Source organism: Rhinatrema bivittatum, chromosome 1, assembly GCF_901001135.1.
Source record: "Rhinatrema bivittatum chromosome 1, aRhiBiv1.1, whole genome shotgun sequence".
Classification (NCBI taxonomy): domain Eukaryota; kingdom Metazoa; phylum Chordata; class Amphibia; order Gymnophiona; family Rhinatrematidae; genus Rhinatrema; species Rhinatrema bivittatum.
The window spans coordinates 513263483-513289197 of record NC_042615.1 but is presented as its reverse complement, the minus strand read 5'-3'; the positions used below and the strand labels follow the sequence as shown (position 1 = coordinate 513289197).

The window sequence follows — 25715 nt, the reverse complement described above, 5'->3', positions numbered from 1 at the left end:
TCTTCTGCTGTAAGAGGTTGAGGTTCAGGTGTTTTCTTTGAGAATTCCAAGAGGATGAGTGGCTTTAAAAGGGAGATGTGGATTCTAAGTGAAGAGGATTCTAAGTGAAGAGGGCAACTGAAGGCTGTAGGTGACTGTACCCAGGCGGCGAAGTACTGAAAAAGGTCCAGTGTATCTGGGCACAAATCGAGCGGAAGGCAGCTTTAAGCGGATGAAGCGGGTGCTGAGCCACACCTTGTCTCTGGGATGCAGCTGCGGAGTTGCTCGGTGGTGAGCGTCATAGAACTTCTTAGTCTTTTGCCCAGCCTTTTAGAGGAGTTGTTTGGTATGCTCCCCCAGGTGCTGCAGTTATTGCGCCGAAGCCTGTGCTGTGGGAGATGACACCGACAAAGGCACTGGAAGAGGAGGCAGAGGTTGACATCCGTAGACGATTTGGAAAGGTGAAGATCCGGTTGAAGCAGATTGGTGTGAATTTAATGCAAATTCGGCCCAGGGAAGCAACTCAGACCAGTCACTCTGTCTGGAGTTAACGTATGCCAGGAGAAACTGTTTTAGCGTAGGTTCGTCCTCTGTCTGTCCATTGGCCTGCGCATGGTAAGCTGATTGTGAGATCCAGGGAGATGTCAAATTTTTTGCATAGGGATCTCCAAAAATTTGCTGTATATTGGACCCCTCGGTCGGAGAGGATGTGTCTTGGCAGGCCATGAAGGCGAAAGATGTGACGGATGAAAAGTTTCACTAATTCTGGAGCTGAAGGTAACCCGGGTAGTGCCACAAAATGAGCCATCTTTGAAAAGCGGTCCACAGTGATCCAGATGGTATTGTTGCCATTGGATACGGGTAAGTCAACAATGAAATCCATGGTTATATGCGTTCACGGTTTGCTAGGTACGGGGAATGGCTGAAGAAGTCCCCAGGGACAATATGCCCATCTGAGGATCTTTTTCCTGAGTGCTTGGGGAACCACCGTCTTCCCGGTCGGAACCGTGTGGGTAGCAGAGAGGAGTACTCTTGTAGGGTCAATGATGCGACGCAGAGTATCAGGTACGTCTTCCGTGGAAAAAGAACGGGAGAGTGCGTCAGCACGGGTGTTCTTGTCCATGGGACGGTATCGCAAGAGGAAGTCAAAGCGATTAAAAAATAGAGACCAGCGGGCCTGCCTGTGATTCAGGCTTTGCGCATGTCGTAAGTATTTGAGGTTTTTGTAGTCGGTGTAAACCGTGATTTGATGTGCACCCTCGAGCCATGGACGCCATCCCTCGAATGCCAATTTAATCGCCAGTAACTCCTTGTCTCCAATCCCATAGTTTCGCTCGGCAGGGGAAACGCATCGAGAAAAAAAGGAGCAGGGATGTAAGGTGTGGTTGTCAGTATGTTGGCTGAGGACGGCACCAACCCAGATGTCAGAAGCATCCACCTCTACAATGAAGGGTCGTCGGGGATCTGGGTGGCATAAGCATGGCTCTTGAAGAAATGCCTCTTTAAGTTCCTGAAAGGCGGTCACGGCTTCTGGGGATCAGTGAGATGGATTGGCTCCCTTTCGAGTCATGGCAGTAAGAGGCGCGGTCAACATAGAATAATGGTGAATGAATGATCTATAGTAGTTAGTGAACCCTGAGAATCTTCGCATAGCCTTAAGACCAGTGGGTTGTGGCCAGTCTCGGACACTCTTGGTTTTTTGCGGATCCATCTGGAACCCTTGGCTGGATACCACATAGCCTAAAAAGGGGACAGACTCCTAGTGAAAGGAGCATTTTTCCAATTTTGGCATATAAGTGGTTGTCTCTTAATCTTTGCAAAACGTTAACGACGTCCAGTTGATGGCTCTGGAGATCTTGAGAGAAGACCAGTATGTTGTCTAGGTATACGCACAGTATGTTGTCTAGGTATACGCACAATTAAACTCTGGAATTTGTTGCCAGAGGATGTGGTTAGTGCAGTTAGTATAGCTGTGTTTAAAAAAGGATTGGATAAGTTCTTGGAGGAGAAGTCCATTACCTGCTATTAATTAAGTTGACTTAGAAAATAACCACTACTATTACTAGCAACGGTAACATGGAATAGACTTAGTTTTTGGGTACTTGCCAGGTTCTTATGGCCTGGATTGGCCACTGTTGGAAACAGGATGCTGGGCTTGATGGACCCTTGGTCTGACCCAGTATGGCATGTTCTTATGTTCTTATACTTCTGTACAGCTGTAAAGCATGTCCCTGAAGATTTCATTCATCATGTTTTGAAAAACGGCCAGGGCATTGCAAATGCCAAAGAGCATGACTAAATATTAAAAATGGCCGTCACGGGTATTAAATGCAGTCTTCCATTCATCACCCTGGCGTATCCGGACCAAGTTGTATGCCCCTCTGAGATCCTGTTTAGTGAATATTTTGGCCCCATGGAGCCTATCAAAGAGTTCAGAGATCAATGGCAATGGGTAGCGGTCCTTCATAGTGATCTCATTTAAGCCGTGGTAGTCTATGCATGGGTGAAGGGATCTGTCCTTCTTTCCCACAAAAAAGAACCCGGCTCTAGCAGGAGACTTAGAAGGCCGAATGAAGCCCTTCGCCAAGTTCTCTTGAATATAATCGGACATTGCCTTGGTCTCCGTCAGAGAAAGTGGGTACACCCTTCCTCTGGGAGATTTGGTGGTGGGTAATAAGTATATGGCGCAGTCAAAAGATCGGTGAGGTGGTAAAGTGTCCGCCGCTTTCTTAGAGAATACGTCTTGATAAGAGGAGTACTGCAGAGGTAGACCCAGAAGAGATGTGGTGGTGGTCAGGCAAGGCATAGGAGTCACAGCCTCTAGGCACTTTCCATGGCAGGAATTGCCCCATTGGGACAGTTGCAGGGTGCTCCAATCGAATTGGGGTGTATGCATTTGTAACCATGGCAGTCCGAGTACTACAAGGTGTATTGCCTTATCTAAGACCAAGAAGGAAATGGTCTCAATGTGCAGAGATCCAGTGCGGAGTCGGATAGGTTGAGTGGAATAGATGACTTCGCCAGGTAATGGCTCGCCATGAATTGATGACAATAGCAGAGGTGTTGGTGTCCGAACGGTGGGGATTCGTAGGTGCTCCACAAGTTGTCTGAGTATAAAGTTCCCACCGGTGCCGGAGTCCACCAGGGCTAAAGTGTGGAATTCAAGGGTATCCAAGTTAATGGAGACTGGAAGTGTCAATGGAGGAGATGGAGAGGTGAGACTTAGGAAGAGTCCCCCGGCAGATCCTAGGTCTGAGAGTTTCCCAGGCAGATAGGACAAGAGGGCACAGCATGCCCTGGCTGACTGCAGTACATACAGAGGCCTAATCTTTGCCGGTAACGTCTCTCTTTAGCAGATAGGTGACTACGGCCTATTTGCATGGGTTCTTCTTCCTCGATACTGGGGGTGGGAGTAGTCTGGGTGACCGGTGTTGGACGAGAGCGCGGGACCCCCGAGGACATCTCCTTGGGCCCCTTAGTTTCCTGGGATCACTCACACAGGCGACAGTCAATGCGACCAGTGAGGTCGATGAGAGAGTCCAGAATCTCGGGGAGCTCACGTGCAGCTAATTCATCTTTGATGCGTGAATTGAGACCTTCCAGGATTATAGCACGTAGGCAACCCAGATCCCAATGTAATTCCGAGGACAGAGTTTTAAACTCAATCACATACTCAGTCAAAGGTCTGGTACCTTGTTGTAGATGCAGGAGTGAAGATCCAGCGAAGGTCTTGCGAGCGGGGTCGTCAAATACAGAATGAAATAAAGCAAGGAAACCTGTCATATCATTGAGAATTGGATCCATTCACTCCAAAAGGGGTGATGCCCAGGCCAGGGCTTTCCCGTCCAAAAGAGACAAGATGTACGTAGTTTTGGACACTACGTCCAGAAAGTAGGTAGGTTGCAGCGAAAAGTGCATGCAGCATTAATTCAGAAAGCCCCTACATAACACGGGATCACCTGTAAAACAAGTAGGTGCTGATAAGGGTACAGAGAGCCATATAGGGAGCGCATGTGAAGTGGCAGTGGGCTTGACAGGCATCAAGGCAGAGTCCAGCCGAGCGCTTAACTGATTGATGGCGTAAGCCAAAGTCTCTAATACCTTTTTTGCTCTGAGATCCATTGGGCCAGGCCAGGGATGGCCTGGATGGCTGAGACCTGAGCCGGGTCCATGGAGTTAGCAATCTGTTATGACGTGTAAGAATGTGAACCCTGGGCCGAGGTGAGAGGTGTCTCCGCCCACAGGGAGGAGCCCTGTGAGCCTCACCGTCGGTAGGAGCGGTCTCAGTGGTGTCAGATACAGCTGTGGAATAGAGTATTAAAAGAGGAGAAAGGCACAGCCTGCGGAGCAGGAGGTGCAGTATAAGTAAAGTTCTGAGCAGGGGGTATACCCAAGGGTGATACCTCCGATGTGAAGATCAGATAGTGGCCCGCAGAGCGGGGTACGCCAGGAAGTCTCTCAGAGGTGTAGAAATACCTCAGACATGTAGATCCGATAGTGGCCCGCGGAGCGGGGTACGCTGGAGAGGTGTCTCAGAATGGTAATGAGATGGTAGTCCAAAGTGCAGGAACCCCAATGAGGATCCTGTAGCGGTGGTGCGGTAGTGATCTGTAGCGCAGGGTATACCGGAGTGGTGATGCGGTAGTGGCCCGAGGCACGGGGTACACCGAAGGGGATCCCACAATAAGGCTTGGTATAGTTGAAGTCCGTAGTAGAAAGGTATTCACAGGAGGAGGTTCCAGGAGAGGTCTCGGGGAGCGGGACAGATAGAAGCCCAAGGCAAGAAGGCCCTCCGAGGAGCGGAGACGGAGCCAGAGACAAGGAAGGGTCCCCAAGGAGCGGAGCCAGAGACGAGGAAGGGCCCCCGAGGAGCGGGTACCCAGAGCGTCTCACGCCAGGTGTAGAGTCTGGAACTGGAAGTCCAAGGATGGAGCGGAATTCAGCAACGAGGGAACTCCTTGCTAACTCGTCAAACTGAAGGGCCAGCCAGTACAGCCGATGGATGACGTCATCCAGAGCAGACGCCCCTGAGGTTCCCGCCATGATGTGTACAAATGTGGCCCGTGCACACGCGCGACTAGGTAATTCCTGAAACAAGATGGCGGTCGGCAGCGCCCACGCCAACCCAGGAACGCCAGGCTGGTCGGCGGAGGCCGCCATTCTTCCAAGAGATGACAAGGCAGCAAAGAAAGAGGTGAGCATAAGTGGTTGCAGCCGTCTGCGACCGATGGGCGTAACAATCCCTTCTTCGGTGAATACTGAAACAAAGTATTTGTTCCCCATTTCCATGTTTTTCTTATCATCCTTCATGCATCCTTTTTTCCCTTCAGTCTTACAATTCCTCTTTTCACTGAAATGCAGTAGAAAGAAACCCAGCATCTCTACTTCTGCAAGACACTCCATGTGCAGATCAGAACTAGGAAATTTCTCCTCTTGACTTACCAAAAAAAAAAAACCCAAAACCAACATATTCAATGACCCAGACTTCTGCTATCAGCCACTTTGTAAAGTAACACAAGTCACTTCACGCTCTATTGCCTCAGGTACAAACTTAGGGCCTAATTTATTAAGCCTTTTTTTTTTCCATTCTGTGTCTATGGGAAAAATGCTTCCTAAATCAGGCCCTTAGATTGTAAGCCCTTTGGGGACAAGAAGATAGTGACAATATCTGAATGTAACTTGCCTTGAACTAAATAAATAAAATAAAACAAAACCCTACAAAAAACATTCTGTGGTTATGTGGCAAACCTGCCATACCATAACATCACTAACTCCCAGGAGTCAAACAGCAACGACTCTACCTGTGAAAAGGCAGCACTGCAAATATTGTATAGGCCCTAGAACACCAATGCAGCTTCTTTTGGGAGGTGCAGTTTGAAAAATATAACAAGCTCAACTGCTATCTATTCCTACATTTATTTATTTATTTTTAACTTTTATATACCGGAATTCCTGTATGCAATACAAATCAATCCGGTTTACAAGTAACGAAAAGGTTGCCCTGGTCTTGGGGTTAGACCGGGGTTTTTTTTACATGGAACACAGAACAATAACTAATCAACCATTGAACATTATTTCAGGGAATATTGAAAGTAACAATAAAATTTAACAAATTTAACAAATGTAAACATAATAACATAATAACAAATAAACTTATTCGTGTATTGAATAGTATGTGTGTGTTCACCTTTTTACAAGGAACTTTAGTAGCGTAAATGGTCTGCAGTAAGCGGTAATATAAAGGTGAATATTGAATGTTAAATAGACATGCGAGTAAGCAAGGACGGGTATGCAATTAAGTGACAAGGTGTTAGAGACACCCTGCAAAGGTTGGATCTGAAAGTCAGGAGGAGGTGCCTAGTTACAATCTGGGAGTTGGAACGCTTGCCTGAAGAGCCAGGTTTTTAATCCTTTTTTGAACTCTGGTAGATTGGGTTCGAGTCGTAGGTCTGGAGGTAGCGCATTCCAATGGTTTGGTCCTGCCGTGGAAAGTGCTCTTTTTCTTAGTGTTGATTTGGCAGGAGCTGCGACTAATGTGCCTTTGTAGGCGCTTCTGATGGGTCTGGCAGATAAGTGTGGACGAAGTTGGGTTTGTAGAGATATAGGTGCGACGTTATGAATTGCTTTATGAATGAAACATATGAATTGCTTTATGAATGAAACATAGAACATATAGCAGAATACCTCACCTCGGTCACACACGCAGAACTCAACAAATTAGAAATACGGTATGCAGACAAAAACTGAACTGGAAACACCAAGAAGCCAAACTCGATATACAATGTAACACTAGAGAAATAGAAACAAAATACACGTTCTTCACTACTGTGCAAAATTCAATGCTATAAGATGCACATCTCCCAAAACTGACAGTAAAGCAAAGATTTCCCACAAAAGAACAAGCAGGAAAAACTCTGTAATAATCCTGAGGGAAACATGAAAAACAGCAGCAAAATTCTTGGTATCCTGCCACCAGGCCAGAAACGTAATCTGACCAGGGACAAAACTGATCTTCACCAGATCCCGGGAATTGTCTGTATTCTTCTCTTCTCTACACTGTAATTTTTTTTTTTTTTTTACGACTTATGTATTACGCTGGCAACACATGTACAATTTTCCTGCCAATAAAGTTTCTTGATATAGAGAATTAGTTGGGGGAAGGACAAAACCAAAGATAAAAAGACTTAATGGGAGATGCAGACAACATAGGGAGAACTTTATGAAAGGCAAAAATTAACAGAAAGTAATTTAGACAAGACACAGGGAGATCCCCACAAGATTCAAGCTCTGCGCACACACACACACACACACACACAGATCAAAATGAGAAACTGAGTGAAAGTTATAAAACAAGCAGGAGAGAGAGAGAGTGATGAACAGAACCCAGGAATTGTCTTTATTATTTCTCTTCTGTACTTTGTAATTCTTTCCTTTTAGCACTCTGTATTATTTTGGAAACATATGTACAGTTTGTCTTGCCAATAAAGTTTCTCGAATTTGAAAGAAAGCCTACAAACATGGAGAGAGAGAAAAGACAGGAGACGTGAAAAAAAGAGAGAAAGGGAGGCAGACTGAAAAGAAAGAACGCGAGGGAGAGAGAGAGGGAACGCGGAGCTGAGGGCAGAAACAGGGAAAAGAGCAAGGCAGGGGAAGCCCACCCACCGCTGCCATGTGACAGCCGCCGTCAGAGGCAGAGGCATCCATCTCCTGGGGAGGCTGTGAGCCAGGGAAAACTGGGAAGGGAGGGAGGGGGCTCGGCGCCTGCCGCAGAACCAGGAAGGGAAGGCAAACACATGCAGAGGAGGGAGGGAGGGCGAGCCAGCGCAGGAGCGGGCCAGTAAGTGAGGGCAAGAATCCCCCCCCACCCCAGCAGCATGGCAGAGCCCTCGGCTGCTGCCGCCTCCTCCCTCTCCTCGCCGATGAAGTGGGAGCCCGAGGAGCGGCAGCGGGGCCCGTGCTCCGGCTGCTAAGAGGAGGAGCCGCTCTGGCACTGGCACCAGGGGTGGGGGAAGGACTGGCGGCGCCCCCCGCTGGCTGCCAGGGCTTGTTGATAACCGTGGGGCGGAGGGCGAGGGCAGGCACTGCCGGCCCCGGACTTGCACCGAGGTCGCTCCTCTGACTCGCCATCCCCCCCCACACCACCACTGCTGCTTCTGCATCCTCCGGGAGCTGGCTCTGTTCCAAGGGACCCTCAAGGAAAGCAGGCGTGAGAAGGAAGGAAGACGGAGCGTGGCTGCTAAACAAGACAGCAGGAGAGATGAGAAACGTGCATCGACCTGGTGGACAGTGATGCACCTGGGGGAGCGACAGACAGACCTGGAGGACAGCCAGTCTGATTTGGAGGAGAGAGAAATACAGTGACCTGGAGGAAAGATCTTGAACTGGGGGGGGGGCCCTCTTCTTTTCCTCTCCCATGGACATGACCACAGGCCTTACTGCTGGTGAGTGCAGCTCGTCAAATACACACATCATTACTACACCAGGGCTTCTCAAACATGTTCTGGTGACCTCATGCCCTTTTGGGTTTTCAGGATATCCATGAAATAAATTTGCATATACAAGTGCTCCAGCATATACATATTTATAGTGGATTGCCTGAAAACCGGATTGGATAGATTTGGGAAGCCTTGTACAACATAGAAAGGCATACACACACACACATAGTATGCATGTGTGCACACACACATTCTCATATAATTGCACACACTTGTTTGCTGAATGGGGTTACGCTTTTAGGAACACATGGGTACCTGCTGCTAGAAAGCACTGGAGCACATGTGTATTGTATATGTTTATGGGAGCTTGGGAGGTGATGAAAGGAGATCATCTGCATGTGGCACTTTGGGGTGGAGGCAAGGCCTGAAGTAAAGGTCTTTGCTTCAGAAGCTGAGGAGTCTACTCCTATTGGAGACAGAAGTCCCTCTCCCTTTCCCCTCTGTCTGTTTTTCATATTCCCTTTATCTCTCTACACTTTTCCTTTGTTAGTCTCTTATTCATTCTGTCCCTAACTCCCTTCTTCTGTCTCTTTCTCTCCTTCCTTTATCCCTCTCACTTTCTCTTCCTCCCCGTATTTGTTTCACCCTTTCTGCTACTCTTATTTATCCCTCTTACTCTCTCCTCTCTCTCCATGGTCTTTGTATCTTACAAACAGCTCAACTTTCATTACTGTCACAACAGTTTCTGTATTTCTTGCCTTTATTTCTGATTTTTACCTTCCATCCATATGCAAAAATCTGGATTCAAGCCCCCTCTGAAAGCTTGGCAAAGGCTAGGGCATCCCAGTTGTTGGTGGGAGACTGCTGAGACCAAGGAAGAGCCAAAGACTTGATCATTTAGAGATACTAGAAAAACTTGAGATGTTCCATTATGGTCCAAAGCAAAATATAAAATCTTGCAGGGATATTTAAGAAGGCCATAAACAGATTTATGTGAGGGGCTGTTCAGGACTGGTAGAAACTTAGTAGTATAACTTCCAGTCAATGGAAGATATGCTCTACTTTAAAAATAATGAGAAATGTTTTTATAGTCTAAGTGGTCAGGCTAAGGAAATGGCTATCACTGGAATCAGCTGAGGCATCCTCTACAATGGCATGTACGTATAACCAAGGCATATTCTTCGAGACTTTCAAATTCTAAAAAGTATAAATAATACACACGAGTCAAACACGTTTCTGTGGATAGGAAGTTCTAGGTCATGATGTGAGGATGGAAGGAAGTAGATTCAGAAAAATAAATATTCACAAAAAATGTAGTGACAAAATGTATATGTTTCTGTTTAATTTATATATATCCTGTTTTCTGATAATTCAACCATTCAAAGTGGTGAACAACAGTAAAAAAAACAACAAACCCCCCCCCCCCACAAAACATTTTGAGAAATCAAAAACCAAAAATGAACAACATATAAAGCCAACTATAGAATAATATATTCATAGTCAACTTAAAAAATAGGTGAGAGAGAATCCCTAGTCTTCTGTAAAATAAATACTCCAATCAATCCCATGTCATTTGCTTACATCAGTCAGATATTTCCTAACCCAGTCCTATCCCAGTAAAAGGCTATACACATGATTACATGCAAAAGTTGGTCAATTAATACCCATTTGGCAATCTCCCCAAGGCAAAGTGTTCAATTTGATCATCACATCCTTGGGATCTTTACCCAGTGGGGCATTCAACTGGATGTCATCAGCATATAAATATGGCAGAAACCCAAAGGAGCGAACAGTCTTCCCCAGAGCACTCCATAAAATTGGAGAAAGAGAGGAACCCTGGAACACTGCACAACAGATGTTGCTAGCTGTGGATGGTGTGCCATTAGTCCATACCTGCTGTTGTTTATCACTTAGAAAGATAAAATCCAACTAGCAATCTTCCCGCACAAACCAAGAGACTCACATCTCTTTAGCAGCATCATATGATCTACAAATCAAAGGTAGTGGACCCTTCCCCTGCCCAATTAGTCTCCCACAACACATCATCCAACATGGAGACCAACAAGGTTTCCATGCTGTGACCCCCTCTGGAACTTGATTGGTAATCATCCAGTCCATGTAATTCTTCTAAAAAGAAGAAAAAAAGGCATTTTTTTCCATCATCAGCTTTTCTATAAGCTTTGCAAGAAAAGAGAAATTAGAAATTGGTTGATTGTTACTACAATGGATGAGGTCCAAAGTGGTTTTTTTTTAAGTTGAGGTAACAATTGATCACTTTAGCCAGGTTGGATATATCCTTTCACTCATGGAAGCATTAACAGTTTCTTTAGACCTCAGGAGAATATCATCTGGGAGTAGCTTCATACCCTTAGCTAGACAAGCATTCAGAGAGCAAAATGTGGGCCTAAGATGACCCAAAAAGGCCTTAAATTCTAATAGAGAAACAGGTTCAAAAGACAGCTTCTCTGCATTTCCCTCCAAAAGGTACCAACCACATATTTCTCATGAGCTTGCTTGTTTCTTAACTCAGCTCACAGGTCTGATCACAAAGGCCTGGCGCAGGCAAAGAAGATAGTGGTGGAGAAGAAAGAGGCTAATGCCTGGGATAGGCATAGGAGATCCTCAGCAGTGGACAATGAGGGATATAAACCCAGAGATAAAGCAAAGTTTGTAGTTCTGCAGCAGGAAGGGAGAATGGGCAGAGACTGGCTGGGCCTGAAGGTTGTTGTCTGCCGTTGTGATCTATATTTCTGCAAACATTAATAAGAACAGGGTCATATGAAAAGAAATATCAGAACTAGGAGGCCAGGACATTGGGAAAAAGACTGAGAACGATGGAAAAATGTTTAAATATAGATTGTTGTTTCTTTTCTTTCTCACTGCTTTCTTTCCCCTTTCCCCTTTTCAGTTTCTCCCTTCCCTCTTTCCTTCTTCATTAGAGGGCTGAGTTAAAAGGCATAGAAGGTCCTAGGCTTTAAGGCTAAATACTGAACCCACTTTTCAAGCAAGACCACCAATTGGCTCCCGAAGGGACAAGCAGTGCCATCTCTGGTTTTGCCCCATTGCATCCACAGTCATACAGTTCAAATTTCCTCTATAAGAAAGCAGAAGCAAGTGGGGTAAATGCAGGACCAGCTCAGCCTCTCCCTGATATTCCAACAATCCCAGCCCTAGCAATGCTATGGAGTTAGTAGCACCGTGAGAACTGCTTGTTATAAGCATGGTCACACTCATAGATTTGGAAGGCAAAAATCTTAAACCAGGACTCTTCTGAGAGCTTGAGAATAGTCATTCTTGTAGATAGGGAGCTTTCCTCTCACATGCTCATCTCGGGGATTGTTATTGGTAAGCAGGAGCAGCATTGTCTATCCTCATGTCCTAACCCTCTCTTCCTCTGCTTACCTTCTCCTGGGTCTGGCCCCCACACCCACGAATAAGCAGTGATGGATCCATCTGTCACACTCTGGCAGTTCCTGCTGCAGCTGCTGGAGGAGCAGAGCAATGAACACCTCATCTCCTGGACCTCCAACGACGGAGAGTTCAAGTTAGTGGACGCCGAAGAGGTGGCGCGGCTTTGGGGGCTGCGCAAGAACAAAACCAACATGAACTATGACAAGCTGAGCCGTGCCTTGCGCTACTATTACGATAAGGTGAGTGGGGCGGGGAGGGTGGAGATCTACGCTCTTCCCTGCAGTGCCATAAATGCCTCCTCCATTAAGCTTATTGCCACACCAAGACATGCACAGAAAACAGGCCTCGATCTCTGTCGCCAGGCTCATTCTCCACACCACCAAGCTCATCATCACCAGGTCTATCCCACAAGCTTCCATCACCTGGCCTGTCACCATCATTGAAAACAAAGCTGTTCATCTTATGAGTTAAAAATATGGGTTGTACCAGTGCTGACAACTTTAGGGAGTAGGCTTGCCCCATAATGGCTAGAGTAGAGGCATCAAGCACCACTATTTCACACAGGATGAGGGAAGCGAGTTGTACCATTACGTGCAGGTAAAGGGACTTATGGTGCATTATTATATATGAATTGATGCACTGTACCATTAGAGATCAGATAAGGGAGATAAGCTATAACATGATGCAAAAGAGAAGGTGAACTGTATTGATGGAGAATAGGAAAGGGATGTAGACCATACCATTATAACTGGGATGAAGGAGGCAGGTCGTATCATTTGGGAACAGGCAAGGGAGGTGGGCTGTAACATTGTAGAAAGGAAAAAAGAGGAGGGCTGTTCTATTACAGGTGGAATAAGGAAGGTGGGCTGTACCAATATTAAAAGTCAGGCTATTTAAGCAGACCGTGCTTTTCTATACTAACAAACCTGCTCCATCTGTCTTACAGAACATCATCAAAAAAGTTAGCGGCCAGAAGTTTGTTTACAAGTTTGTCTCCTACCCAGATCCTGTTGCCATGGAGACATTGAAAGAGGAGGGCAGGCGCCCTGAGGTCTCGACGGACCTCACTCAGGGCCCTAAGCCTGGAGAAGTTGCTACAGGACCCCCCAAGGCCCTCCGGAACAGCCCCAAGAGCAACCGCAATGAGTACATGCGTTCTGGTCTCTACTCCACCTTTACCATTCAATCGCTGCAAGCTCCGCCCCCGGCCAAGGCCAGAGGGCCCGAAACCACACTGCCTCAGGTTAGAGTTCAGAGTGCAGAGCCCCCAGCAGCAGAGGTCACAGGGCAAAGTGTGGAGGTCTTGCCCCTGGAAATCGGCCTACAGAGTCCAGAGGAAGAACTCCCTCTCCAGGTAAAAAAGTCTTTCCTTCCTTCTCTTTCTTACCTACTTTATCTTTCTTCCTTTTTCTTAAACAAAAATAAATCTCCCAACTATACCTGAACTTTATCATGGTTCAAAAATCTAGAGAAAGTGGCTCTTTTTCAGGTTGTCATTCCTCTTAACTGCACCAGTATAAGAATTATCCCAGGGTGGTGCTTCATAGGTGAAGAAGGGAGACACCAAAGAGGACCAGGTCATCAGGGACAGGCCAAGCCAGTCCTGGTTTTTCTCCTTAACCTTGTCCTGATAACCCAGAGCTACCTGGTTTCCCTAAACTAACTCCTAGTACATTTTAGGCAGAGATTGACACATAGCCCTCTAGCCCAGAACCGTCAAGTGACTCTCTTTGTGGATGGAGGTTGATAGTTCACTCCTGGTTTTGTTTGGTTTTACTCTTTTATTCACAAATGAATTTATTGCTTTTGAGCTGTAAGAAATACAAACTAAGAACAGTAACAAAACTAACAGGAGGCTGTCATTTTTACATAATGTTAGCTTCAGTCCTGGTTTTTGAGCTTACACCACAATGTATTGTGGGATTTCTAATCGTTGTTTTGTGTTAGTCCTCCCTGTCCCTAATCTCATATTATGACCCCTTGTTCTATGATTTCCCTGACTGCATTACATCCAAAGAGGCTGTGAAACTGGAGGGATTGTGTGAAGTAATGTTTGAGAAAACAGAAATTTGGTACAAACAGGAAAGGAAACCAAGGAAGGGATACAAACTGTTGAGAAAATGATCATAGATCGGATTTGCTATTTCCAATTGTCTATTCTATTTTCAAAAAAGTGTTCTTTTTTGTTTCCTAGATTATTGTGGCTCCACCTCCACCAAAGGTTAAAATTGAGTACACAGAGGAGGCATCACTAGCCAGCAGTGTGGATGGGGATGAGGAGCTACACACCCAGCAGGTCTTCCTGGCCTCATTGCCTGAGGTCAGAGTTCAGAATTCAGAGGAGGAAAAACAGGAAGTGCTGCACCAGGAAGTGATGTCAGCAGTAAAGGAGGAGGTCCTGGAGATGGTTGCCATGGAGACTCACATCCAGGAAGTGAGGCCGATGCTCCAGCAGGGGGCAGAGGAGGTGAAAGAAGAGGTCCCCACACCCACAGAGGTACCCCCTCAAAAGGGACGCAAGCCCAAGGATCTGGAGCTCCCATCTTCACCCAGTCTCCTGGGCCCAGGCATGAGTCAGGACAAGATTAATGCTACGGTCAACTCCCTGCTGGCACCAGGGAGCGGAGGCAGTGCCCTGACCCCCACCGTTATCACGTCTCACGCATTGGTGAGTGCAGGACATGGAGAGGCGTGTGGTCGTGTACATAGTTCATCCTATCATTCAGGCAGATTGTGAAGCAATCTCTCAGTTAGTCCTAGGGTTTCCATCTCATCCAAATCAACTGAAGATACTGATTTAGTCAGAAATTTCCCCCAATTTTTTGCTGGGAGATGTAATTCTGATTTGCCTAAGAAACATTAGACTACATCTCCATTCATGTAATGGATGGGTTAAGCTGCATAAGGTAGTGAACCTATCCAGTCCCTATCAATCTCTTTCTCAGAATCAATATGTATAAAGTATAATGAACCCTTTAGAAGATTAGGTCTATATAATATGTATCAACGTTTTCCGCATAGTCAGACAGTCAGACTCAGTCTATATAAAAATAACATCCCCTCTAGAAGATTTGGTCTCTCTAATGTTCAGCAACCCCTTTCTCTGTGCTTAGCTGACACCTTCTTTCTGTCCCCCAAATAAATTAACCAGGATATTTTGTCTCTCTTTCAGACTCCTGTGCTATTGACTCCAAACTCCTTGCCCCCTGCCATCCATTTCTGGAGCACCTTAAGCCCAATCGCCCCCCGCAGTCCGGCCAAGCTTTCTTTCCAGGTACGTCCCTTCCAACTGGCTATCGCTAATCTCTCCAGGGCAAGCATTTACAGCCTGAGCCGAAAGATAGTCTTCAGCAGAAGCTGCGACAGTATGTCAGTTTATGTCTGATAATCAACAGGTGTGTGTTTAAAGATTTAGTCCTATAGTTTGGAATCTGTGAGACCCTATAGCTTATGAATCTGGCAACTAAAGGAGAATCTTCTCTGGCTGGAATATTATAGTGATGTTATCAGTTTTCAGCTAGTTGACACCCTTTCCTTCTGGGCTAGAAGAAGACGGAATACTAATGTACCCCTTTGAAAGGTTCACTGAATATTCAGTCCTCACACTCGGGCCGATGCAGTATGGTGCCTCCTTATTAGCGTGGGCCCTGATTTGCATACAGAATCGCGTGCCCAGGAGAGTGGCCTGGGCGCGCGTCGGGAGAGCGGGTCCTCGCCTCGGAGTGCTGGCTCTCCCGTGCACTTTACTGCATCGGCCCGACTGATAGCTGTAAAGCAGGAATATAGCATGGCTGGTTGAAGAGCAGACTGGGGTGCAGGAAAAGATTTAAACATCTGGGGTAGATGTTTGAATGTGATCTAGCTCCCTAATTATGGAGACATTGTATATAAATCTTATCTCCTGCCTATTCATTGTGGATATCCCAAAAATCTGTCTTGAGAAACACTGCTATAGCTAAGCGGCTAACTTTAGGTGAATTTTTAACCACAAACTAGCTAGCTATAAAATGATGGCTCTCTGGTCTCTGAGCAGCTTGCTTAAAATCTACCCCATAGTGTGCATTCTTTATTCAAGAATGGTCATATTAAAAAATGTCTTTTTCCCATTTTGTATTTACTGAAAAAAAAATCTTCATTGAATTAAGCCTGAATAATGGACATATAAGAAACTGGATAAAAAGAAAAAAGACCTAGGAATAAGTGCAGCTGAGGAAGGACTTAGAGCCAAGATACAAGGAGGTTTATATTTGAAAGGATCTAGCTAGATACACATAGCTACAATAAAGAAATGGTTTATCATGTTCTCAAGATAGCATTGCCATCTAGTGGCAATAAATCAGTAAAACATTTTTTTTAAATTAGTATTAGTGCCTTACTTTTTATATAAAAGGTATAAGGGGTTCAGCACTGTAGAAGCTATTACATGTCTAAATAATGGGAAATATCAGGATTGGAGTGCATTGGCAGAACAGTGTGTGTGGGTCTCAAGGGGTGTTGGAGGGCAGGATTGAGGTGCATTGATAGAGCTGTGTGAGGGGATCTTGTTACTAGATAGCAGAGGATGCTTGGCAGGCGTGAGATGCATTAGTTTGGGATTTTAGTATAGGAATAGCCTGGGGTGCTGCAGGGCAGGTGTGAGGAAAAGGGTGGTCTCAGTACTAGAATAGTAGGGAATGCTGCTTAGCAGGAATGAGGTACATTGCAACTGTGTGTTGGAAGCTTCTCAGTGTGGCTTGATTTGCAGGGCAGAATCTCACTCAAAACAACTTTCTGTATTTCCACATGCTTTACTAGATATTATTCAATGTTACCCCTGTTTCTGCTGAACTGATTACGGTATATCATTATCATGTGCGGTTCATGCTAGTTACATCCACCTGCGCCTTAATAGTCAGGAAATATTCTTGTGTGCAGGCACCCAGATGCAAATTCAAGAGGAAAGACCACCCCAGAAAAATGTGCGAGTAGATCAAATCTGTTTTCACTTTTCAGTAGAAAATGGAATGCCAGTGAGGGTGGGTATGGAAGTTCACCCTCCGACCAAGGCCCTGAGCAACTCACTTCCTGGAGAGAGACTTTTGGGCCAGTCCTTCCTTTTGAACTCTTATGCCAGTGCATTGTGGGACTTGCGGTTCTTACTTCTGTAGGAGCTCAGCACTGCAGGTACTTTATAATGTATTAGGATCGGGGTGTGTCAGAAGCCACGACTGGTCCTAAAAGTTTCCTCCAGGAACTGGATCTCCTGGCAGGGCTGCAGAACCAACTGGCATGGACCAAACTGCTTCACAGAAGGAGCCTTAGATTGCATCCTGACCTAGAAATTCTTAGAAAACCTGCTCTGAAAATTAATGTGCCCTTTGTCTAAATTCTTATCATTGTTGTTTTTACTCCCCCTTCCACAGTTTCCTTCAAATGGCAATAACCAGGTGCACATTCCATCACTGAGTGTCGATGGACTCTCTACTCCTGTGGTACTCTCTCCAGGACCCCAGAAGCCATAAGCCATGCCATTATCTGCCTGTCTTTCTCCTCTCCATCTCTTTCAAGCCATGGTGAGATGTTTCCCACAAGGGGGAGCTCCGACAGCGTACTTCCCCCATCTCCCCCTCTGTTGGTGTGATCCCACTCGGAGACTGAGCAAGGGGGTGGAAATAAGGCATTGTTTGATTGTACCCCACACACACGCATATACACCAACAAAATAACAAGGATGATGTTTCCGAAAGATGGTTATCAACGGGGGAAAATGATGGCGGCTTCTCTTCTCTTGGGAGAAGTTTTATAGAAGACCAATACCATCGCAAATAAAATTGGTAACTTCTGTCTGAGCAAACGTTACTAGAAGATTATTATCATGGAGAAAAGAAACAACACGGTGGATTTTTTTTTTTCTTTGAGGAGAATGTTCTGGAAAACCATTACTGTGGGAAAAAAATATAGAGGCTTCTCTTCTCTTGAGGGGAAGCTTCAGGAAGACCATTACCTTGCAAAAGAAATATTGCTGTTTCTCTTCTCTAAGACGAAGTTGCCAGAAGACTATTACTGTGGAGACAAAAGCATTCGATGATAACATCATTTTGTTTTATGGATTTAAAAGGGAAAAAAAAAAACTGGTCAGCGCTTGGAGGGGCCATGTAGACAATGGGGCATCCAGTAGGCTGGCTTATGGGAAGCAAACCAGAAAAATTGTGATACGCAGTGGTCATGTTGACCTTTGTACAAATGCACCCTAGGGTACAGCACAAAAAGGGTTTAGAGAATACTGAATCCTTTACTATTTTGGCACAGACAATACTAAATGTATAGAATCAGTATACCTCATTTATACTGACTTCATTTGAATACATTTTTTTAATTAATTCCATTGTTTAATGGAAACTTAGCCTGTAATGGCTCTATACTATATGTTGATCATATAAAACCATTGACTTTATAGGATAATGGTACTTACATAGAGTCAGTAAGAGAGTACACTAACGTAATCCTAGTGAAATAGGCTATTTTAAATCAAAATGTTAATAACAGGTGCCCATGGAAATGAAGGGGATTGAGCGAGGGCACGGGGAAGTGAATGGAAGGCCTGTCTGTATGTGTATTTGGGTAATTTGGACCTTGTAGTCGGGTCAGTGGATGGAGCGGAGGGCCTTGGTGCGATGTATACTGCCTGTGAAGCCGCCTGTGTGCTCTGATCAACTTGAGACAGGCAGAGAGCTCTGGGCTTGGCTTTCTGCCATAGTAGCAAAGGGATTTTGGCTTCCATGTGGCCTAGCCATCAGACCTACCTAAAAGGTAGAGGAATAGCCTAGTGGCTAGAGCATTAGGCTAAGGACCAAGGAAGCCAGTGTTCAGATCCTGCTTCTCCCACAGATTCTCTTTGCAAGCTTGGGCAAGTCAATTAGCCCACTGTTGCCTCAGGTACAACTTACTCTTGGGCAGGAAAACAACTACAGTACCTGAATTGTAAGTTGCTTTATCTCCAAATTTGGAAAAGGCGAACAATAAAATCCAAATCCAAAGCGGGTTTAGATGCAGCCTAGAGAAATCTTAGCAACTTAACATCCAGCACTTGCCATCACACTTCCCCTCTCCCCCCCCCCCCACACTTTTAATTAAAAGTCATCATCTCTGTTGCTCATGCTCCTGAGCACTTCTAGACACGCTTGCTCTCTGTCTAAGTCTTTTGCTGATTCCTGTTGCTGAAGGATTCAATGACTGGAGCTCCTCCTTTACTCAGGACTACAGTACTCTGGCCTGCCACCATCTTCTGGGCTTCCCTGACTTTGGATTCTCCCTGTCTTTTGTAGGCCTTAGGAGGTGGTATGGCGGAAGCTCTGCCCAGGGACATCCTTTTCTGTCCTTCTGTCTTTCTCTTGTTTAGCTTTATTTGACCATGCTTGTCTTTTGACCCGGGATTATGTGGACACCTGTTTTCCCTGGCTCTCTGTTGCTCCCACATCCATACGCCTAGTTCCATTATGCAGAATATGTACCTTATCATACTTCCATTAAACACATTTCTTATTAATTGACTGCATATTAAAAAAACAGGTTCAAAGGGTGCACGATAAAAGTTGGATCACAAGTATAAAAAATCAGTAGTACTAGTTTTCAATCAGTAATTATTCACGGGGTGTTTACAAAAGGACGCTCTAGTTTTAATTGCTATTTCTTGACATAAGTTCCTTATGGCATTGTTTCTGGTGTCACTGCTGAAATGAGGCACGAGAGTTTGTCTGCATAACGCCGCTTCCCCCAAGTAGTCGCTTCATTAAGCCAGATCAGTAGAGAACAAATAGCAGGCACATCAAAGCAGCATGTTTTTTAGGTAAGGGATTTTATCGAGTTATTAGTGTTGTTCGAGTGCAGCATTTTGTATTTGAAGGGATCACCAAGCAAATCAGCAATAAACAGGTTAGTGAACATGGTTCAGAGAAACTATGCTGTTAACAAGAAGACAGCAAGAACAGCAGAGAACATTACATGTGTGCAGGAAGCTTCATTCATAGTCTTGCAAATCTGTGAAATGGCTGTCTCAGTAACTTGGCATAAAACCAGTGTTGACTTTGGAATGTCAGAAAATTATTGCCTTATAAAATTCAAACAAAAGTTAGCTTGGAGAAGAGATGGTTGAGAGGGGATATGATAGCAGTCTATAAAACCATAAGGGGAATAGAATGGGTAAATGTAAGTTGGTTATTTACTCTTTCAAAAAATGCAAAAACATGACATTCCATGAAGTTAGCAAGAAGCACATTTAAAACAAATTAGAAAAAAATTGTTTTCACTTAACGCACAACTAAGCTCTGGAATAAATTGCCAGAGAATGTGGTTAAGGCAGTTAGTGTAGATGGATTTAAAGAAGGTTTGGACAAGCTCCTGGAGGAGAAGTCCATAAACTTGTTATTATCCAAGTAGACTTACAGGTGAATTTTAAAAGGCCTACGTGCGCCAAAGCTGGGAGATACGTGCACAAGCCTGGCTGGCTCATGCCGCATGGATTTTAAAAAGCACGCGAGTATGCGCGTATCTCCTGGCACGTGCAAAAGACATTTTTTACAGAAAAGGGCCGCGGTGTGGGCGGGGCACGGGCGTTCCAGCTGAGTAACCTGAAGTGTGCCTGTAAGTATTTATGCGCACAAGCACGCGCTGGGGTCCCCTGCTCGGTAACTTCACTTCTGCTATAGATGGCATGTATGTTTTAAAATAAAGAAAAATCAGCGATCATGGGCTTTGAAGGGTCGGGGGCTAATAGGATAAAAGGGGGGGGGTTAGGAAATTGGAAGCCTTTATCTGGGCAAACCGGGAACGGACTGGGGAAACTGGTAATTGCGTCGACACGCAATATCTAATAAAATCCCCCCCAATTACATGGTGGAGCCGGCGTGTGTGTGCACAAACGCACATCCATACAAAATGCGTGCACATGTACGTGCGTACAGCTGATTTTACATCATATGCACTTATGAAAGGGCCGTGTCCATTTACGTGAGCCGCTATACATACGACCTGTACACCTGTGCAGCTGTTTAAAACTTGTCTTAAGGAATAGCCACTACTTGTCACTGCACGGTAGCAGCACGGGATCTGTTTACTGCTTGGGATCTTGCCAAGTAGTTGTGACATGGATTGGCCAATGTTGGAAACAGGATCCTGGGCTGATGAACCCCCCGGGGCTGATGGACCCTTGGTCTGACCCAGTATGGCAAATTCTTATATTCTTAGTGTCATGGACAAGTGACGCAACATTTGTGGTCCATTCCGGTAAATTCTGGTAGACAGTCCATCTGCAGTTACGGAAAACTTTGGTTTACATATGCGAACAGTTTTGGCTGCCAAGAGACCACGTTTTCGAAAATGTTGGTGTGACTTAAATTTCTCAATTCTTTTCTTATTTTGTGACACCAGAAGCAATGTTGTAAGTAACAGGCTTCATAAAATATAAGCAATTAAAACTAGTTCATCTTTTTATGAACACCCTGTGTATAGGCAGCATTATCCTATAAGGTCACTAGCTCTTATTATCAGTATAGATTATATGGTCATTGTACTCTTTAAGTCTGCATTTAACACTAGAATTAATTTTAAAAGGAATTAAAATAAATAACCAATGTAAAGAAATATACTGCTTCTAAATAGGTAGTATTCTGTGTGCCAAAATAGTCCTGAATTAATCATATTTCTGGTATACAGTATCATCCCATTTACTAGTATGTTTCCATACTGTATCTATAGTATGTTTTGAAAAGGCAATTTTTCTCATGTGTGGGATTGGGGTCAGCCAGCTTCCCATTGCCCCACCCTTAGTCTTGTCCCCAGAGCCTTCTGGGAGCTGGACCTCCCTTAATTAAAGTTGGCCTTCCCTTTTTATTAGGGGAAATGGGTCTCTTTATTTTTGTACCTTAAAAAATAACTTTATTGGAAGGGAATGATGTTAATAAAAATCATCTTCCCTCCTTTGCTTGGTGCCTAGCGGGTTAAAACCCTGGCCCTTAGAAAATCCCCCATCTCTCCTGCATCTCCAGAGTCTCTCTCTCCACTTATCCGGAAAGTTCCGGAACTTGCTTTATTTAAGGAGAGATTTTCTTTTGGAAAGGAGATTGGGGAAGGGACTGGACTGAGCAGGGGTCTCTTTTCTGGTCATACTAGCTTTGGAAACTTATCCTGAGAGAAAAAAATGCATGAGGAGGGAGGAAGGGAGGGAGAGGTGACAAGGGTTTCTGGAGGAAGACTTTAAGACATTTCTGGCCTTTATTTTTACTCATGTTACAGTGTTTTTTTGTGGTATTTGTATTCCCTGTCCTTTTAATGAAATAAGGAAGGGGGGAAGTCAGAAAACCAGGACTGGCTTAAATTCTGTCCTCCAGAAACAAGGTCCCAGGGTTGCTCTGTAAAGGCCCACAGTTGATTTCTGAATGCACACACACACATTCGTTCTCTCACATATATGGACATACTCACACGTCCATGCACATGCATACAGAAAAGTGAGGAGCGCAGAGGGGAACTTTTCCAGCAAAGCTCCAGCTTCACAGGAAGCCAAGAATTAGCTAAGGGCTTCCTTCCTACCCACCAGCTATCAAGAATCCATTCTACGGATTGGAAAATGGGTTTGACTTGAATGGGGTACTCAAATAATGAAACCCTTTGTTGTCCTTGTCCCCCACCTCTCAGTATGTCCAGTTTGTCTCTCTTCAGACAGTAGGAAGAGATAGTCCATGGATGGGGTGTGTAAATCCAGCTATTATGGAATTTCTAAGCACTTTTGACCCTTATTGCTTGCTACTGAGGGTCTCTCTATTTTTTGGCCTAATCATGGGCCAAGCCTCTCCTTCTTCTCAAATGCTCCAGGGTTGGTTGATGTTCCAGAGAATATTTTTTTTCACAAGGGGGTCTCTTCTGGGACTATAACAAATGTTCAGCACCATGGATCATCATAAAATGACTTGAGTTCAAAACTGACACAGATCATCATGAAATGATGGATAAAGTGATTTGACAAGTTTCAAAACCAAAATTGGCTTCCATAGACTGTCATAAAATGACTGCCAAAGTTCAAAACAAAATGGTTGCCATAGTTCACAAAGTGACTGACAAGACAACGGCTATTGTGGTGATGATCTGGGAGGGTTTTGTTTTACTTTTTTTGCTTTGGAGTCCCACAAGAGATCATTGAGCAACCTGGATCCAGTCTGGAATGCCACCCTAGGGAAGAAGCTGATAAGGCATCATTTGTATTTTCACTGATGGTGGGCAGTTTGATGGCACGTCCGCTGGTTCTCCAGTTGATTTGTTAATGTAAAAAAAAAAAAGAAAAAAAAAAGTGCCATGAATAAGATCTGGGTTACCACAGCGTGCACCGTCAGCCAAATCTCCTCATTTACTACTATGAAGCCACCATGAGGTCTTAGCTTATGTCTTGCTCAGGCACCACTGAGCTTCTCAAGGAACAGGTCTCAACTTTGAATTTATAGGTATAAAAAGAAGAGAAAATGCCAGAGGCTAGGATGAAAAACCACCTGAGGACAAGCAGATCTATAAACAGATGGGACTTTGAGCTCCTTGGAAAACCCTGCAGTGTTTGCTAGTAAGTCTGCTTGTAAGGGAAGATTTTTTTTTTTTTTTTAGGGTTGTGTATGATGACAGGAAATGCTAAAAACTGGCAGATCCTCATCTCTTTCTCCCTCATTCCTCTTTAGAAGAACTCTAGGAGTCAATTTCAGGGATCAAATACAAAGAGTTGTAGAACATTCCCTATGCTGATCGGTATTTCCACATTTTCCAGTATTACCTGTTACACGGTCCCTCTGTTTCACATCTGATGTCCCTGCTCCCAGATTGTCACCCTGTTGACCAATACATCTATCCCTGTGCTACCTACTCAGCCCTTCTCTTACTGTTGTCCCAGGTTGGCTTTGCTATGTCCTAGTTTTTGAAAGTTGGATTTTCTTAGCCATCAATATCTTTGCTTTAAATATGTAGACATATTCCACCTGGCCTTCTGAAAATTGCTTTTATTGGGATGGAGGAGATCTTGTTCCTGTGCCAAAAAAATGTTGATTATTTTATGCAGCTTACTTCACTGAGCATGCTTGGCCAGTCTATGATGTCATTTCCTGGTTGCCAAGGACTGAGGCCTAACCCTGATGAAGACAATCGTGACTAAACCTCTTTCTTTCTTTTCCAAAGCAACACTCAGGAATTTATTCTTTATCAAATGACGTCTGGATTGAGCGTGGGCCGCAGAGGATCTTGTATTTTTGTGCTGTGGGGAAGGGTTGTCTCTGTTATTGGCAGGGAGAGCTGTTTTTTTTTGAACATGTGATTTCTAAGTTACCTGTTAAGGCCTTCAGTAAGATTAATTATCCACTGCCGCCTCCTGAGCAGATTTTGGAGGCGTTCCAAACTCAAAAGAACTCTACAGGTTCCTGTATGAGCACTGCTTTAGAGCTGTTGCAAACATGTGTGACATGCATGACCTGCTCTATGGTGTATATTGGGCCAGCATTCTAGAAAGAAAAGGGATTAGGTGATGTGAAGATGGGAGGGGGAGGGAGTGATCAACCTCTCCCAATCTCTATAGCAACACCAAATTTCAGGGGTAAGCATAGGGTTCTAGGTCATCAGGTGCTGGCAGTACGACAACTCATACTTTTGTCTTTTTTTTTTTTAATGCATATTGAATTCTATCCAATAGCATTGTGAAATTTGTAATTTGCCAGCCTTGGCTTAACCCAGCTTTCTAAATGAGCCCAGGACTCTCTATTTAAACTCCTGTGAACCTAATGAATTCTGGTATTCGCAGGCTTACATATCTCCATTTAAAAAAACAGGATAAGTCCCAGAATGCACTGGGATGAGACCTGTCAAATCACAAGAGAGTCTCTAAAGCAGCAGACTGCCAGGAATACCCCATTAAACACCAGTGTTCTCATGTTAGTCTTTTGCTGCCACTTATCGCTGCTTCCTGGATTCTGACAGTACAAGGACAGGAACATTCAGTAAGAACTTATATTTTCCTGCTGCCTTTCTATTGCTTTTCAGCACTGCTCCCTAGAGTGCAGGTTCTGACTCTTGCATATTTTTGGTGCCTTGCAAATCGTTGACTTCTATGTGAGAGGAAGTTGAATAGTCTAATACAGGGGTGCTCAAACCGGTCCTATGGTCCCTAGTGAATATGAGAAATATTTGCATACACAGGAGGTGTAGTGCATGCAAATCTCATGCATATTCATTAGGGATATCCTGAAAACCTGATTGGTGGGGGGCATAGGACCAGTTTGAGCACCCCTGGTCTATTAGACTGAAAGCTTTGAGCAGTCAGATAGGACAGCCTATGCCTGAGTACTAGGTGCCAAATAGTAAGTCTGCCACTAGTGGAAACGTTTTACCAGTTATGGCTGTGTTTGGATACTGGTCTGTGACTCTCAGCTCAGATCTACCCACTTTACTGGTTGCCCATCATGTTTTTTTTACATAATTACTGCAGTGCTAATAGATAAAGCTGATGATGTGTTCTAGCTGTAGCTGCTCCAGACAACGTTCATCTGTTGTGGTTATATACATGTTTTTTATGCAGTTACCTCTGTATATTTAGCTCCCTTTATGGCTCTGATTTCTGTTATGATTTTATTGCATTGTAATAGTTTTTGGGGCGGGGAGGAGAGGCTCTGTGCGGTGTCAGCTCTCTTCAGGTCTCCTCCAGCTGTAAATGGGCACTATCACAAACGATGCAGGCAGGATATGAGCAATAAACGCAGGGCAGCAAGCCGTGATCCGATTATAAATGTCTTTTGTGACATCACAGATGACATGGACTAATGGGATCTGCAGGGAGTGGTGCATGAGGCAATCTGATCCTTTTTTGCCAACATGGCTGCTGCCTCATGGGTA

At 44.7% G+C, this 25715-nt stretch overlaps 1 protein-coding gene across 1 annotated transcript; it reads left to right on the top strand.

Moving 5' to 3' along the window:
* Nucleotides 1-7796: 7796 nt before the first annotated feature.
* On the top strand, nt 7797-20110 carry ELK1 (ETS transcription factor ELK1). Its single transcript, XM_029611876.1, has 6 exons — nt 7797-8420; nt 11856-12064; nt 12772-13179; nt 14020-14493; nt 14998-15099; nt 17228-20110. The coding sequence occupies exons 1-6, from the start codon at nt 8393-8395 to the stop codon at nt 17324-17326; spliced, it is 1320 nt and encodes a 439-aa protein (XP_029467736.1). The 5' UTR covers nt 7797-8392; the 3' UTR covers nt 17327-20110.
* The last annotated feature ends 5605 nt before the right edge of the window (nt 20111-25715 follow it).